This window comes from Vombatus ursinus, unplaced genomic scaffold (genome assembly GCF_900497805.2).
Source record: "Vombatus ursinus unplaced genomic scaffold, bare-nosed wombat genome assembly UNPS02010461.1, whole genome shotgun sequence".
NCBI classification, from domain to species: Eukaryota; Metazoa; Chordata; class Mammalia; order Diprotodontia; family Vombatidae; genus Vombatus; species Vombatus ursinus.
Window position 1 is genome coordinate 3,703,952 of NW_020950239.1, and position 16,974 is coordinate 3,720,925.

At 44.7% G+C, this 16,974-nt stretch overlaps 1 protein-coding gene across 3 annotated transcripts in view; it reads right to left on the reverse strand.

The window, feature by feature from the left end:
• Positions 1-3,897: 3,897 nt before the first annotated feature.
• Positions 3,898-16,974, reverse strand: part of MFSD8 (major facilitator superfamily domain containing 8) — a 29,327-nt gene continuing 16,250 nt past the window's right edge. For 2 of the 3 annotated variants that reach the window (XM_027854556.1, XM_027854557.1), the window contains exons 8-13: positions 14,139-14,247; positions 9,448-9,582; positions 6,183-6,286; positions 5,853-6,100; positions 5,501-5,647; positions 3,898-4,650 (exon numbers count right to left, since the gene is read on the reverse strand). In XM_027854556.1, the coding sequence (XP_027710357.1) occupies positions 4,444-4,650; positions 5,501-5,647; positions 5,853-6,100; positions 6,183-6,286; positions 9,448-9,582; positions 14,139-14,247 (950 nt within the window). In that variant the 3' untranslated portion in view covers positions 3,898-4,443. The remainder of the gene's footprint in view (positions 4,651-5,500; positions 5,648-5,852; positions 6,101-6,182; positions 6,287-9,447; positions 9,583-14,138; positions 14,248-16,974) is intronic. The other variant, XM_027854558.1, reaches the window with a different exon arrangement.

Consider the following 16,974-nt stretch of genomic DNA (forward strand, 5'->3'; position numbering starts at 1 on the left):
GTAAGCAGCTCAGCAGGAAGGTACCGAGTTCAAGGAGTGACTGTGACAAAGACTTGGACAGGAATATTAAGAGAAGACGCTACTGAGGGATGGTGGCAAAAGAACAGTCTAAAAGAAAAATGGCAGTGACCTTGATGGAAGAGGAGTGAAGAGAATTTCTAACTGAAAATAAAAATAAAGTTGTTTTTTAAAAAGTGGCAAAAAGAATACGCTTTCTCCTTTTGGTCCAGTGACCCGAGGACCACTCAGGACCAGTAGAGAAGGTTGGCAGGGAATCAACATCTTCTGCAGGTAGCCAGCTTTCCATGAGCCCCAGAACATGGAAAAAGTGTGAGATGAAATAGGATTAAAGGGAATCTGTCAACAATGAAGCAGAGAGCCCAGAGGGCACAATGGGACGGGAAAACAGAACTCGGTCTAAAGTACACATAGTTGCAAGTACGGGGGGGAGGTAAAGGTGAAAAGGAGTGCCTACCAATCATTCACACTTCTACAAGATCCGAGGTGGATAAACACCTTACCTCCCATGAGGTAAAGTTTGGCAAGCATTAGCATCTCTATTTCAGAGATGAGGAAAGAGAAGTTCCGAAGAAGCTATGTAACCTATTGTCACATAGCTAGCAAGTAGGACCCAGACTACAGTCTCTTTAAAAATTAAGTTTTATTGGTATTTTTACATTGTTGTCATTTCCCAAAGAGTCTCCCTTATTGAACAGTTTAGTTAAGCAAAACTAATCAACTGAAGACCGGGCATAACACCTGTCGTTTGCCTCCTCCCTTCAGATAGGGCTCAGTCATTCACTGCCACTCTTCTGGAGTCCATACTGACCAGAGTTCCGATGGCTTCCACTCAGACATGTTTCTTCAGACTCTCCATCCAACATGCTTTTTATTCAACCATGATGCCGATTTTCAATCCATTCTGTTGTCATAATGCAAAAGTCACTCCTTGGCTCAGAAATCTTCAGCAGCTGCCCAGATCAAACGTAAAATCCCAAGTGATGCCCACAAACAAATTTAGTGAAGAGAACAGAAGTTTCTGTCCAGTGCACCCTCTAACAAGGAAGTAAATGCTAAGAATACACAAGAGGCACCAGAGAATTGAAAAGCCACAACACAGAAACACACACACACACACACCAGATATTTATTATAAAAGAGAGAATTCACGATTTAAAAGACATTAAATCACAAAATATTCCACAGTAGTCACCAGAAGCACTCAGAATTGAATGGATTCTTTTCTTTCAAACAGTTTAATCTACTATTGGAAACCCTTTAACATACCATAAAGATCTACCACCTTTTTTCAATTTATCCTGAATCTGCTCCCCTTGAGACTTTTCATGGTGCTCAACTACCTCCCTGGCCAAAGAAAACCAGGTGATTCTCCAGAATGTGCTACCATATTAAACGCTGACATTTCCCTTTCTCTGTTTTTGTTGTGAGCTTTTACACTGCCAGTGAATAAGATTAAAAAACCCAAAACTTTACAAATTAGTGTTTTTTGAAAGGCCAAAAGCAGATTTTTAGTAGATTTAAAAAAAAAAGTTGTCATAGAGGTTGTACCTTAGTTACAAATAGTATGAAAATGATAGAAATTCAATCTTCACCCTTAATCTTAAAACTGATTTCTATTTACTCTCAGCCATAAGCTAAGTATTGGGCCCCTAAGTTGCTCAGTGGATAGAGCTGAGGGCCTGGAGACAGGAAGACCTGATTCAAATCCAGCCTCAGATACTTGCTAGCTGTGTGATCTTGCCTCTGTTTCCTCATCTGTAAAATGAGCTGGAGAAGGAAATGGCAAACCACTCCAGTCTCTTTGCCAAGAAACAATTCACAATAAATAAAGCTAGGTAGATTCCAGAGAAGCCCTGCTCATGGCCACTTACTTTCTTTTGGTGAATAACTAATGAGCCTATGTATGACCTTTAGTTTGAAACTCACAAGTCACTTCAATTGTTTTACTCCAAAAAACTTGCAACTTACCCTTTATCAACTATTCCCCCCTGCCCAGCCCCGCCCCGCCCCAACTACCACTGGTAAGGATATACTGAGCAGAATGTAAACTTTTTGAGGGCACAGCCTGTTTTTGTATCACAGTTTGGGGTATATAGTAAATGATTATTAAGTGTTTATTACTGAATACACTTGCTCCAGCAAGGTCCTCTGAATAACTGAGGCCCTTCAATGCAGGAGCAAGGGAGGCCTGTGCAATTCCAAATCCTATTGGACAGGCTTGCGTCAGTTAAGATCTAGTATAATCATTACAATTACATGGCCTGCTCTTCCCGAAGCTTCCTTGCCCACTCTGAGCACTAACGGGCCAATCTTTCTTCCGCCCAAGATGGGGGAGCCTATGGCATCAGCAGCATGCCAGATGGGATGGGTGAGTGGCCCCAATGCGGTCTACCCACCCAGCTGCAGGGAGATCCTGATGTGGGAAGCGCAATGGGTAATGAAAACAACTCCCCGAGTAAATGAATTTGCAAACTAAGCCAATATTCACGACTTCACTTCACTGAACAGACAAGGGAATTAGCTACAAGGAATAAAGTTGAACTTAGTACAGTTAAAGTGCAAACCACGGTATCACCATGAGCAGGAAAAACACTCAGGGCTTACAGGAGAAAACTGGTTTAGGAAAATCAATGGAAGATTCCTCTGCATTTTGTCAATGAACCGTGCCCACCAACACACAGTGTTCTTCTCAAGCCCTTGTGTGCTATCCAGGCCCTTTTAAAATGGCTCTTCACCATAGAGGTAGAAATGTTTACATTTACATAGTGCAATTCAGTCAAATCCAGGGTAAACACAGACCTATAGAATTAGAACAGAGGTGAAAGCTATTAATCTGAACAATGAAAACTTTGGGCTTCTCCCAAACATCTCACATTTAGTAAAATCATTCTGCTTCAAATGATAACCAAATCCTTTGATGTAGCGGAATTACCTGACCACTGTTCTCTGGCCTCTGCCACTCCTGAGATGCCAGGGCTAAAACATTAACCTGCCTTCAGGTGTGAACAGATACTCAGAGCATTCAACTAGAGTTTTACCATGTCAACAACTCTGTTCTCAAATTATTTTTGTTCTGCACATACAGACGTAAGTCTATCTATACAGTCTAAGTAAATTGTTCATGAGCAATTAAAACAAACACATAACTTCATAGGAAACTCAATCTAACCGGATTTCTGTCTTTGCTTCTGAGTGCGTTTCAATTAAGGAGGCCTTGGGTACACCTCTGTTTACCGAATGAAGCCTTCCCTGATTCTGCTTGCTCAGAAGAGACAGCCCCCAGAAGCCCCCCTCTCTCTAGTACTTACTCTACGTGGGGTTACTCACTCATGCCATCTCCCCTCTAAGGAGGAGCCTCGAGCCTGGGCTGCTCTCACTGACTGTGAATCCCTCGGCACCTAGCATGGCACTTTGCACGTCGTTGGGACTTCAAGGAAGGGCTGGACAGATGAAAGGCACGGGTAAACCTGTAAGATGATATACAACGCGTACTGCGGGAGGCAGGGGCGTACGCGGTGCCAGTGAGGACGCTTGCTCTGCTAGGCAGATGGGCACTCGTTCTGCATTTACAGTCACTATGAATAAGGAGAGCCGTCTGGGGCACGGAGACCCGGCCAGAGAGACGCGGCCAGGATGTGTCAGAGACGGGACTTGAATTAAGGTCGTCTGGCCTGGGGGACCCTGTGGTATAGTGTAACAGACAGCTGGGGGCGCCAGAGCACTGGGCCTGGAGTTGGGAAGACTCATCTTCCAGAGTTCATAGCAGGTCTCAGACACTCACCAGCCATGTGACCCTGGGCAAGTCACTTAACCCTGTTTGCCTCAGTTTCCTCACCTGTCAAATGAGCTGGAGAGGGAAATGGCAAACCACTCCAGTATCTCTGACAAGAAAACCCCAAATAGGGTCAAGAAGAGTTGGACATGATGAAAAAGTCTGAACAACAACAGAAGGTATACTAATACACATTTCTAAATTTTTTGTGGTATGAAAATTGGAGCTACAGCCCATCTGCCTCACACTATAATCAACAGTTTCTACAATTTTGTTCTTTTTCTGTTCTCTGACATAGTGTAAACCTGATTCAAAACTAATTTAATAAAGGAGGTGCAGCTTACCTTAGGAGAATGTTGCTAAGCATTTATATATTGCTCATTAGTTCAGATGACGTAAAAGCTTTGTTTCACTTTGTATACAGGGAAGCTATAATCTAAAAGTGATTAACTGCCCTATGGTACAAAGCAGGGGGCAGAATTTGGCCTGTGCTTAATACACATCACAAGACACAGACTATTGATTGAGCCTTCCTAAAATCACCCAGTTTTCTGGAAATGAAGCTCTGGGCTCCCAGCAATCTTGAAATGAAGCCCATGGTGGGGCAGCCCCATAAATCAGGCACCTCTTCAACTTAACCCTCCCAAGGCTTACTCTTGGACCCTGCCATGCTGTATAGAAAAAGCAATAAGTCTCTTATAAACTGCTCCCAAAAGCATGATCGTTAATACAACCATTCCACAGACCAAGCTAAATGACCATCGGGGCCCCAAGTAAGTGTATGTTTGGCTAACAAACACCGGTCCAAGAATCCTGGCTCCGCTTCCAGAAGCTGTTAACCAGCCCATGTAGACGCCCTGAAGAGAAGACAGAGGGTGAACACGGGGTTCAGTTTTTGTTCACAAAGTGAGGGCAAAGTCTCTCAGCAGCAGAAGGCTCAGCTAAGAGTCAAGCCTTCCTCCTTCCTCTTCCTCGCCAGACCTTCTCACTTAAGTCCACACGTTCCTCCCGCCATCATTTTCTTTTTTCTGCCTTTGACAGTTTAAGACGGTTTAAGAGATGCTTCAGGTATACATCAGCATGAAAGACGAGCTTTAGATTTAGCTCAGCAATGGTACTGCAGCTTGATAAGTCATTAATAATGTCCATATAAATAATATTTACTATTCCTATTTTATTTGAATTCATGCAAAAATGACAGATGACAGAGAAACTCATCTTCCTGGATTCAAATCCAGCTTCACACTCACTAGCTGTGTGACCCTGGGCAAGTCACTGAGCCCTAGTTTGCCTCAGTTTCCTCATCTGTCAAGTGAGAAATAGCAAACCACTCCAGTATCTATGCCAACAAAAATCCCCAATGGGGTCACGGAGAGCGGGACACGAATGAACAACAGCAGTTATGGAACCCTAGCCTCCAAGACTTGGCTGAGGCTTTGGGACAGGGCTCAGAGTTTGGAACGACATTGCTCTTTAAGAAACGCATAACCTTCTAGACCTGTCTTTTTTAAGAGGATGAATACTGCCAAAATTTGTTACAAAATGCTATCTGAGCTTTAGCTTAAAGTCCAAAACCTAGCCTATTGTTCAAGTACTGTCTTTTCCTTTCACAGGAGAAAAGCACAGAACCATCACACTTTCCTACATGAAAAATACTGTGTCTCAATTTACAAAGCAAAAGGCCAACTGCTGAAGAAGCGTCCCCACCTGGCGGCCTTTCGCAGTGTTGTTAGAAACTCTCAAGGCCAGGCTGTGCAGACACAGGTCTGTTGTCAGGCAACTAGGACCCACAGCCCCTTTTCTGATCAACTCTGAAGAAAGGGCTTTGGACGGGCTGCTTCTGCTCCACCACTCCTGCCAGGGAAACTAGACTGTGACCTTAGTGAGTTTCCAGGAACATTCTGGAAAACCTCAGCATTATATTAACTTTTACAAACGTCTACTCTCTTGATTTAAAATGTCAATCTTAAAACTTACAAATCAGACCATTTGGAAATCATGTAGCAAAAACTGCAAGTTTTAAAAGACCTTCATGGTAGCCTCTCTGTAATTCTCTTACCTGAGGTTTTGGTCCCAAAATTTTTGAGTATAAGGTATAGGACATAACATTGCAGGTTGGATAACCCAACCCTATTAGTACGGCAGCAACAAGGAACTGGGCCAGGTGAATCACTGGAGTATAGAGACACCAGGACTGCTCAATTGGGCAGCCGGTTGGAGCGTCACTGGAATTTCCTGCTGATGACTTCCAAAAATATAGAACTCTTCCTCCCGATGATTTATTAGAAATGGAAGTATTATGTAAATCTAAAAAGTAAGCACAGCACATTATTTTAAAACAAAAGTAGCTTAAGTAGATAAAAATAAGTTTTTATAATCAAGAGAATACCTTCCCACTGGATTTTTGGAAACTGATTTCCCCAAGGTAACAAGATAAAGAATCCGAATAGAACGATTATGAGTCCTCCAAGCAGAAGTACACGCTCTCCAACTCTAGCAAAAAACAGACGCTCATTAATTTAAAGTTAAACAACTTGGTAATTTACAGTAAAAATACCATTTAACAGAATATAATGAGGTCTGGGATACCCAAGTTTTTGGCTATTTTTATCACCTAGGCCAGTGTTGTATTTGTAGGATAGGGGCTGAGAAATGATGCTAAGCCTTGGCCTGACCCCAGGTGATGAGGGAATGACCAACGGAAGAGGGGGAAGATGGGTGGCACCCCACTGCTCCCGTGATAGTAAGGCACAGACTTGGTGCCAACACAAACATACCAGTGCTGCCCCCGCCTTCTCCCCCTACCACTGGCTGGCTCTTCCAGATGCATCGGTGGAAGGCCCATCAGGGCAGGAGAGTTCGAAGATAACTGGAACCAGGCCCAGAAGCGGCTGCACACATTTCCATTCCCACTCTTCCCTCCAAGTCACCACAGCTTACCCTGGGGTCACCACTGTGCTCAGGGGCAGCAACCAACCCCCCTCTCAACACACACACACATTATTCACTTCTTGGTGGGGAAAAGCGAGCAGGACAGAATGAACACGCACTCACCAGCTGACGTTACATTGCTTCTCCCCCAAACTCACTCCCCCCTCCTGAACTTTCCTATTTGCATGAACGATGCTAGCATCCTGCCAGTCTCCGGGCCTTCCACCACCTTATTCTTGACTCAGCTCAGCTGAAACTGCTCTCTCTCCCTCCCTCCTCCACACTCTCAGCTTCCACAGACTGAATTCTCTCCACGCAGGTGACTCTGAGATGGGTTGGCGGGGAGGAGATGAAGGCAGGAGCAGCTAGGTGGTGCAGCGGATAGAGCACCAGGCCTGGAGTCTGGAAGATCTGAATTCAAATGTGGCCTCACACCAGACATTTGACACTTACTAGCTGTGTGACCCTGGGCAAGTCACTTAATTCCAATTGCCTCACAAAAAAGAAAAAAAAAATTTCTCACCCAGGCATAGGGTGAGAAGGGTGGGAGCTAGGATTGTGGCAGTGGGTAGGCATGGAAAAGACACTGAAAGGACTCCAAAGGAAAAACGAAAGAAGGTGCGGGGCATGATGAAATGTGAGGGACGAGAGAGTGAGGAATCAGGACAATTCCCAGGAAACCCCTTTCTGTTTCAGCTTAGATGCCTGAGAATCTTTCCCAGAATGAATCCATGTACTCTTTTGCACTGGTAAGTAAAATGGGCTGAGCACAATTTAATCTTCTAACTGGTGTTCCAGGATGTCTGGGTCCCTCAGGGTGATTGATCATTGCAGGTCTACCCCTGGAGGCCCCATCGTTATCTCGAAACCAATATACTCATAGCAAAACCTGTGGCTTGCTGTCCTGACTTCTGGTCCACCCGCGCTCATGCCAGGCAGATTTCCCCACCTGCTCACGCCACTCCTGCTGGAACACCCTCGTCACCACTGCTGCCTAGACCAGTGACCTCCAAACTTTGGCTCACATACTCTTATCCTACCAGCAACAAATTTTTGAGCATACATCCTGAATATGGGAAAATTACACAGACGTACTACTAACAATTATGTCTAAGAGTTACAGAAAAAATTTTTAAGGATGAATAAATATGAAAAATGTTTGGGGCAGCTAGGTGGCACAGTAGATAGAGCACCGGCCCTGAAGTCAGGAGGACCTGAGTTCAAATCCAGCCTCAGACCAAACACCTGACACTTCCTAGCTGCGTGACCCTGGGCAAGTCACTTAACCCCAACTGCCTAAAAACAAAAACAAGAAAAAGAAAGATGTTTGATCCTGAAGTCAACAGGGAGTCACTGAAATTTGCTGAGCAGGGGAGCAATGTGGTCTGATCTGCCCTTGAGGAAAATCACTCTGGCAGCTGAGTGGAGGACAGGCTGCAGCAGGGAGAGATGGGGCAGGGAGGCCCAGTGGAAGGCTGGGCAGATAGTGCAGGGGAGAGGTGACGAGGGCCCGAGCTGGGCTGGCCGTGGCGGTGCATAAGCAGAAAGGGAAGAGATAGATGTGAGATGTGACGTGGAGGGACAAGGGACGAGATGTGGCAAGAAGGAAGGAGGTGTGGAAGAGGGATGGGCTTAGGGAAGGGAATACGCATCTATCAGGTACCTACGATGTGTCAGGCTTTGTGCGAAGCGCTTCAGAAATATTTCATTGATCGAGAGGTAATGTGAGGACATCTGCAACGCAGATCTCAACTCACGTGTGACTCTTTGTTCGTTAAAAACCAAAAGGAGGTGGGGTGTTGGTGGGTGTCCCGGGGTACACAGAACCCACGGAGCGGCACCCCTGATGCAGACACGTGGTAACGTGGGCACACGAAGGCTGGCAGCTCGCACAGTCACGGAAGGTTAGCCCACGGAGAGCGCTGGGCACTAACTGGGAAAGGAGGACTCAGTGTCTTGGCTGGAGAAAGGCTCCGCTGGCCATTGTGCGCATTCATCGTGCCGCCCTCTGAACGGCCTTCTCTGGGTGGGCAGGTCCCCAGCTGGGGGGACCACTGGCCTGTTCAGGGCCTGGTCAATCTTCACCTTCTTCATGAAACTGTCTCTGATCAGCCCAGTTCACCTTCTCCGAATTCAAGGCACTTACCTGTTTGGTGTACACATTTAGCAACTAATCATACACCATTTTATAATATATCTCATTATTGCACTAATGGGACGATTATTTCCTTTCCAAATAATCTGTAAATACCTAGAGATCAAGGCCATGTGGAAGGTCTCAAATAGTTCTCCAATTACTTATAAAATACAATATTTAAAAATCAATTAACTTTTTCCTCTTTTTTTAAAAATATAAACTGTCACATTACCCACAATTTATGCTGGTGGTCCCTCAAACTACACAGTTGTACAGTTTAAACAAATACAATATCCAATGATCTACATTTAGACATCAGAAAAATGAGGTAATTGTTTCACAAAAAATTTTTTTTTACAAAAGGGTTCTGATATAGAATTCCTACAAATTTTCAGCTAACGTTTAAAATATTATCTTATTGGATAGAAATAAATGTCTGTGTAACATTTAAAAAACTAACTTATATAAAGCGGTATAAATAATATATATTAAATACTTTGGCAACACTTTGATCGGTCTAATCATTGTTTTGCATTTTTATTTTATGGCTAGACTGGAAACAAAATCCCAAAACATGATAACTTACTTTTTGGAAAGCACTCTGATTCCCATGAAAACGATAACTGCTTCCACTCCAAGAGCAGCAAGTATGATTCCATTATACAACACAGCTTGCTCCCTGGTCCAGGCATACATATCCATCGTTAGTGGAGTAGCGATGCTAGAAATGAGGACAACTAAATTAGAGCAAGTGGAGAACACACTTACACAGCCAACAGCATCAATGTGGATCTGCATCGCTTTAGAGCTCGGCATACCACCACTGGTATTAAATCATTTTGCCTCAGGAGGGGGGAGAGAAAAACTTAAAACTCAAAAGCTTATGGAAGTGATTGTTGATAAATCAAAATAAATTAATAAAAAAATTTTTAAAAATCATTTTGCCTCAGAACCTATGGAGATTGTCAGTTTCTTCTTCTCTCCCCTTCCATTTTCTCTCTTCCTTCTCCCTCTTCTCACTTTTTTCTTTCTTACTTTTTCTTTAGCTGGACGTAATATGGCACAGAAATCTAGTTTCCTGTCTCAATCTGAAGATTCGGTGTCAGACCTCCCAGACCTCTGTCTCTCAGTAAGTCCAAAAGTAAATTCAGTTGGTTTACAGGCAGCCCTCTCTTTTCCCCTCCCCTTTTCATTGATCACCTCGTACTGTACTGTGCATTGCATGTGTGGGATCTGGCCAGGGCAACAGAACCATCCCTACTAAACTCCCACCATGTGCACAGGACCGGGCCAGATCAAAGAAAATCAAGACAAAAAAGCCTGCAGGCCTCTCCCTCACACAGCTTCCATTCCCCAGCCGAATTCAACCTGCGTAGCCACGCAAAGTACGATACGAGGCAGGCAGTAAAAAGGAGGCCGAGGGAGATGAGGCAGAGAGCTTGAGGAATGAGGATGTGGACAGCGGCAGGTTTCAAACGACAGGTTCCCTGACACACCTTCTGTGACTGTGAAAGGACTGGTCCCATCCTTCCGGGAAACACTGTGGAACTTTTCAAAGAAAAGGACTCAAATATTCACCCCCAGAGATCCTACTGCCAAGCACACAATGCCGCCAACATCATCAAATGTGTATAGCAGCACTCCTTAGAGCAGTAATGGCCTGTAAACAAGGAGATTTCCGCAACAGTCTGGTACATAAGTAATAGAATTTTATTATCGCACTGTAAAAGAGGAACGTGAAGGCTACAGAGAAGCCCAGGAGGACTCATGTGAAGTGATACAAAGCAAAGGAATCAACGCAGAAAAATGCCCACCAGCCCGCCAGTGAGCATGCTGCCCCCATGGAGAGCTGGCAGGATGCACCTCCCCACTCCCGCAGAGCTTGCTGCCTCCCGGGCCGCACAGCACCTCCTTCCATCCTGTGCTCCCCGGAAGCCCTGCTTCTGCCCAGGCCAGGTGACTGGCTGCCCCAGGCTACGCGACTCTCTTTCCACCGCTCCCCTACAAGAGAGGGTCCTGGAGGGCAGGCTTTCATATGATGACAGATAGTTCTGATTTCTTCTGAAAACTGCCTGCTCATACCCTCTGGCCATTTATCAGTCGGCTCTGGCACCTCTGAGGGACGATGCTTCCCGAGTGAATTTTTTACATAACGGAAGCTGAAAGGCCTCTGAATGAACAATTATCTACAGAAAACTATCCAAACGGATTAAACGGTTTTCCCCACTTCTTAAACAAGTGGTTTCTAAAGTTAAGCAAAATCAATCCATAAACTGTTATTATGCGTCCAGTACCATGCCAAGTGCTGCGGATACAAAAAAGGGCACAATACAGTGCTTGTTCTCAAGCAGCCCACCGTCTAACGGGGGAGACAACGTGCAAACAAACATGCACAAAGAAAACCATGAGCAGAAGGAACAGGAACAATTAAGGGAGGGAAAGAACTAGAGTTAAGAGGGGTTAGGGAAGGCGGGATTTGAGTTGGGACCGAAAGGAAGCCAGAAAGGTATTCCAGGCCCTAAGGACAGTCAGAGAGAAGGCCCGGGGCCAGGAGACAGAGCGCCGTTCACAGAGCAGCCCGGAGGCGGCTGTCACCGGACTGAGAGGACGTCTTGGGGAATAAGATGTAAGAAGACTGGAAAGGTGGGGGGGCGGGGCAGGTTACGAAGAGCCCTCAATGCCAACAGGATGTTTTGTACTTGATCCTGGAGGCAACAGGAAGTCACTGGAGTTCACTGAATGGGGGTGGGGGGTGTGACATGATGGGGCCTGGCTTTAGGAAAGTCACTTTGGTGGCTGAATGCAAGCTGGCAATCCAGAGCAGAGACACGTGAGGCAGGCAGACCCTTAGCACCTACTGCAGCAGTCTGGCCATGAGGTGATGAGGGCCTGCACCAGGGTAGGGGTGTGAGCTGAAAAGGACAGGCCTGGAGATCGAGACTTCCAGGACGACTTTCAGGTTGAGAGCCTGAGGGACTGGGAGGATGGTGCCGTCCTCTGCAGTAATAGGGAAGGTGGCGGTAGTGAGGTTTAATGGGGAAAGATAACGAGTTCCATTCTGGACATGCTGCGTTTGAGACATCTACTGAACATCTCGTTGGAGGTCGGCAGAGAGGCTGGGGCAGCATAAGTAGAGTCGGAAATCATCAGCATTAGAGACGGCAGTTAATCCATGGGGGGCTGAGGGAGAAGAGAAGACGAGCCGGGACGGAGCTCTGGCGACACAACAGTTAGAGGGCGTGATGTGGAGGAGCACCCGGCGCAGGAGACGGAGGGAGAGAACCAGGAGAGAGAAGAGAGCGGCCACGAGGAGCAGGTGTTCAACAGTGCCAAAGACTGCAGAGAGCTCTAGCAGAATGAGGACTGAGAAGAGGCCACTGCATTTGGCAACACAGAGATCACTGCTAACTGCAGACAGCAGTTTTGGTGGAGTAATAAGGTCAGAAGCCAGGCTGTAAGGGGCTGAGAAGAGAGGGAAAAGAAGGGAAGAGACAGGAAGGAAAGAGGAGGCACCTGTTGTGACAGCCTTCCTGAGCTTCGCTACAAAGGGCAGGAGAGATAAAGGACAATATTTAAAGGGGATGCAAGGATCTGGAGGGTTTATTCAGGATAGGGGAGAAGAGGGCATGTTTGCTGGCAGCAGAGGAAGAGCCCGTAAAGAGGGAGAGACTGAAAAGGAGTGAGAAAGTGGGATGACGGAGGAGACAACCTGGGGGAGGAGACAGGATGGAATAAGACTGCTTGAATGAGGGATTCGTCTTGGCAAGGTCTAAGGTCACGCGTCACCTGAGACAGGAACAAAGGAGGCATGCCCTCACTTTTTCTGTACAACATGAGGCAAGGTTCTCAGCTGAGAGAGTGAGAAGAGGGAGAGCCACTGAAGATGTGAGGAAGGATGAGAAGGTGTGCAAGAGCCACTGTGGAGAAGGGGAGGTTGATAAGGGAGGCGTGGCAGGACTGCCCAGCCAGTGAGAGCCCAGGGGAGGGCGGACAACATCGATCTGCAGTGGAGCCAGTCAAAGCGGTGGTGTGATTTTCTCCATCTTTGCTCAGCAGCACATGTGTAGGAGAGAAGGCGATGAATGGTCAAGGCTAAGGCTGAGGCCGGGCTGGGCACAGCTGGCGCTATGTTAAAGGGGCAAGGAATTCAAGAGAGGAGGACGGGGTAGAATGGTATAGGTCCTTTGAAGAGTCAAGATGGGGAAAAGAGCGTCCAGCGCAGGGGAGGTGGCCTGCGAGAGTAGTGAGGGGTCAAGGGACTGGAGGTCATGGTGCAGATGAAAAGTAGGGTTTGGTAAGGGAAGGCAGAGAAAGGTGGAAAGCCAAGCAATTACCATCAGTAAGACGATTTCAGAATTCTTTTTTTTTTTCTTTTTTGGTGAGGCAATCAGGGTTAAGTGACTTGCCCAGGGTCACACAGCTAGTAAGTGTCAAGTGTCTGAGGCCAGATTTGAACTCTGGTCCTCCCTACTCCAAGGCTGCAGCTCTATCTACTGCATGACCTAGCTGCCCCTAGATTTCAGAATTCTTGACCATGGAGGTGGTACATCTGTGGATGATACCAAGACCAAGGGGGTGACCATCTTTGGCTGTGGCTGAGGTGGGGTGGAGGAGTAGCCCATGGGAGGTGAGTAGGCTGAGGAACTGAGTAGTTAGGGTATTGGAGGGAGAGACAATGTTTAATGAAGTCTACCAAGTGACAAAATGCCTATGTTGAAAATATTCCCTGCAGCCCTCCGCCTTTCCACCTAGAGGAAGGCAATATTAAGGTGACAGGGAACATAACACTATTAACATTTCCATCCAATCACTACAAGACTTCAAAAAAAGCCGCCACGTAGACAAAACAGCATCCTCGGTGGAAGCCATTTCGGGAGATCCAAATGTCCTTCCCCAGTTTCAATGGTGTCCCAGATGGCTGCGGCACTGCTGGAAAATTATTCTTTGAATACATGGAGCACAATTACATTAAAGCTAATAGCCTTGCCCTAGAAGCTGCGGCATTAAACTGCCGGACATTAATGTCAATGCTTATTATCCAAGTATTAAATACTAAGAGAAGAATGAGCAAAGAAGATACAATGGCAGGTTCCCTGCTCTCCTAAATGTGTTTTTTTTACTGAATACCACAGTTTGCAGTGCCTGTATTTTTTTTTTTTTTGGTTCCATAATCAGAGAAAACTGTCTTTCAAAGGGTACGTAGGCACATTCACATACTTTGTTAATAAACAAAATGGGATAGTTCAGGTAATATGATAGAGAAATAATAAAACTCACGTTTCAAAAATAGCGAAGATAAAGAGGATGATGAAGAATAGAATGTTGGTGGTGACGACAGCCACCTGATCGATGCCTTCCTGGGAATCGTGAACTACATCTGAGCCGGCTGCAGAGAAATACAGAATAACTCAGTCATCCACAGTTCCCACATTCTCTAAGTGTATCTAGACCACTTTATCACGTAAACAACAAACAGAAAGCCCCTATCAAATTCCATCCCTAAGGATCTTGATCTTGAAAAGATCATTGTAAGACATGTTTTTTAAGGTTTTAAATGTTATCATCACACAGAACTCCTTAAGCTATTAAAGATCAGAACTCAAGGACTTTAAGAAGACTATAATGATTAAGGAAATTCTGTCATTAACCTCACTAAATTTACTTTAAAATTTAATAATGTCTGCAAAACTAATATCCACACTGCGATGAATACTGGAAAGATCTGTGATTCCCGAAAGGTGGGTAATACTCCACCACCAGAGACTGCAACCCCTCTCTGACCTGACGTGACCTAAAATTTCACGGCCTCACAGCCAGCCTAGTCATGAAGCCCTCCAGCTTGGCCGGGCCAGTACTCGGCTGACACTGGGGCCCAACTCAAACACCTGACAGCTTTGGCTCTACTGCAGTCTTTCAAGCTCCAGGGTCACCGCAATATATAAAACACTGAGAGACTTACATTTTTAAAACAATTTTTTAAAGTTTGAAGGTGGTATTTTTTTTTTTTTTTAAAGTAGAAAGGGCAGAGCAACCGTGTGGAGCTGTCCTCTTGGCCATGACCACATTTTCTCTGTGTGACTGAGCTATGCAGTGTGTATAACTGAGAACAACTTGTTCCAAGTAACTAATAATTTTATACCAGGCTAGTATTAATCAAATAAAATAACAAAGTGCAATGTAAACGCCAGCTATCATAATTACTATTATTAAAGAGGCTGTGGGAAAAGACAAAAGAGGGAGTAAGGGAAGTTCCCCCCTTTCATTCTTAGAAGAATAAGCAAAAAAAAAAATGGAAAAGAAATATTTTTGTACTAGTGCATTTAAATTTTTTCATTCAATAAATACTTACTAAGCAATGCTTAGCTTTATATTCTGTGCCACTGAGTCAAAAATATAGAATGTTGTCCTTGGCCTACATGGAGCCTACATTTTAATCGTATGACACTGCCTCTTGTGATCCCCCTCGCCCCGTTATGAGTCTATAAGTGATACTTTAGAAATCAAAAGGATTGAATCAATTCTGAAAGTGGAAAGTAGGTAGGATAGATCTGATTTAAATCAAAATCAGTTAAAACTCTGCAAGAAGATATAATTTAATCCAGTTTTCATTCTTAAAAAAATCATTCTTGCTAACTGATGAAACCTTACTACATTTTTTGTGATTCTTTTTTTTTAGAGGATATGCACTATACTATATGTTTTTAATAAGGCAGTAATTTTCTTCCATACTTTTCAGATTAACTTGGCAAAAAATAATAAAACTGAATGATGATTTAGTTGTTTTATGCAGATACTATACCTGAAAATGACCAGGGGTGGGGGTGTATGTGTAAACACTTTAGCAGGTTAACCACTGATCTTTGGGTATGACAAATATAACTAACATTAAAATAAAATATTTAAATGGTTTTAAAATTCATGAATCAAGCTTGCATAAGTCTGGGATTTTAAAAATTAAAATATTCTAAAACAGAGACTTTTTTATGTTTACCGTCATGAAAGATAAAAGGGAAAAAACTAGTTTATAATTTCCTCAGTGAGACTCAATTGAAACCACACTGAGAAGAAACTTAACCCCGATGCCTTCTGAAACATTTTGCTCCGAAAGTTTGTTTGTTCTACTGATCGTCCTTTGTATTTTTTCCTAAAAGCTGTCCTAGCCTCACACAATCCTTTGTGCTGCATATCCAATCTTCTTTCACCTCACAAGCTACCCCTCCCCTTAGGGTGGATCCTGATTACTCTCATCTGACTCCTAACAGCCTAATTAAGTTTCTTCATTTTGGCTTCTCTCCCTTCACTAATCCATCCCCTGCGCAGGTGCCAAGATGACCTTCCTGAAACATGAAGGCCGCTCTCCTGGGTCCCCTTGCCTGCCCTATACCACCAGGACTTACACTCAACATCAAGGGCCTTCCCACCCCTTTCTCATCCTCCTCACTTAACGAGGCCTATTTCCAGGCCATCCCTTCTACAAAGCCTGCTCCAATAACTCTAATCAACATCAATTTCTCCCCTCCCATAGCTTACCTATATCAGGCACCTGGGTCTCTAGCTGTATTAAGTTTTGCACTTTGTAAAATGGTAACATTTCCTATTTTAGCAGAGAAGTCATTTCAACATTGAGGACCACACAGATTTTGAGGAGGAAGGGCCCTTAAAGATCATCAATTCATTTCAGAGATGAGGAAAACTAAAGCCTAGAGAAAGTGACCAGCTCAAGGTCACACACTCGGGTAGCAAGTGGCAAAGCTGGGTTTTGAACCCAACTACTGTAACTCCAAATCCAGTAGCATTTCCACTGAGGACAGAATTTATGACTTATACTTTTATATGCCCTAAGGGACCTAGTGGATACTAGATGGTCAGAATGCAAAGGACAGGACAAGCCTATCTTGTGTTTAAAAAGCAAATGACTGGAAATCTGTCTTACCCTACAGGAAAATAGGGAGAGAAGGGGACAAGAGAGTAGGGCAGATTGGGAAAAGGAGTAATCAGAAGCAAATACTTCTGAGGAGGGACAGGGTCAAAAGAAATAATAGAATAAATGGGTGGGCGGGATAGGATTAAGGGAAATAGAGTTAGTTTTTCACAGCATGTCTGCTATGGAAGT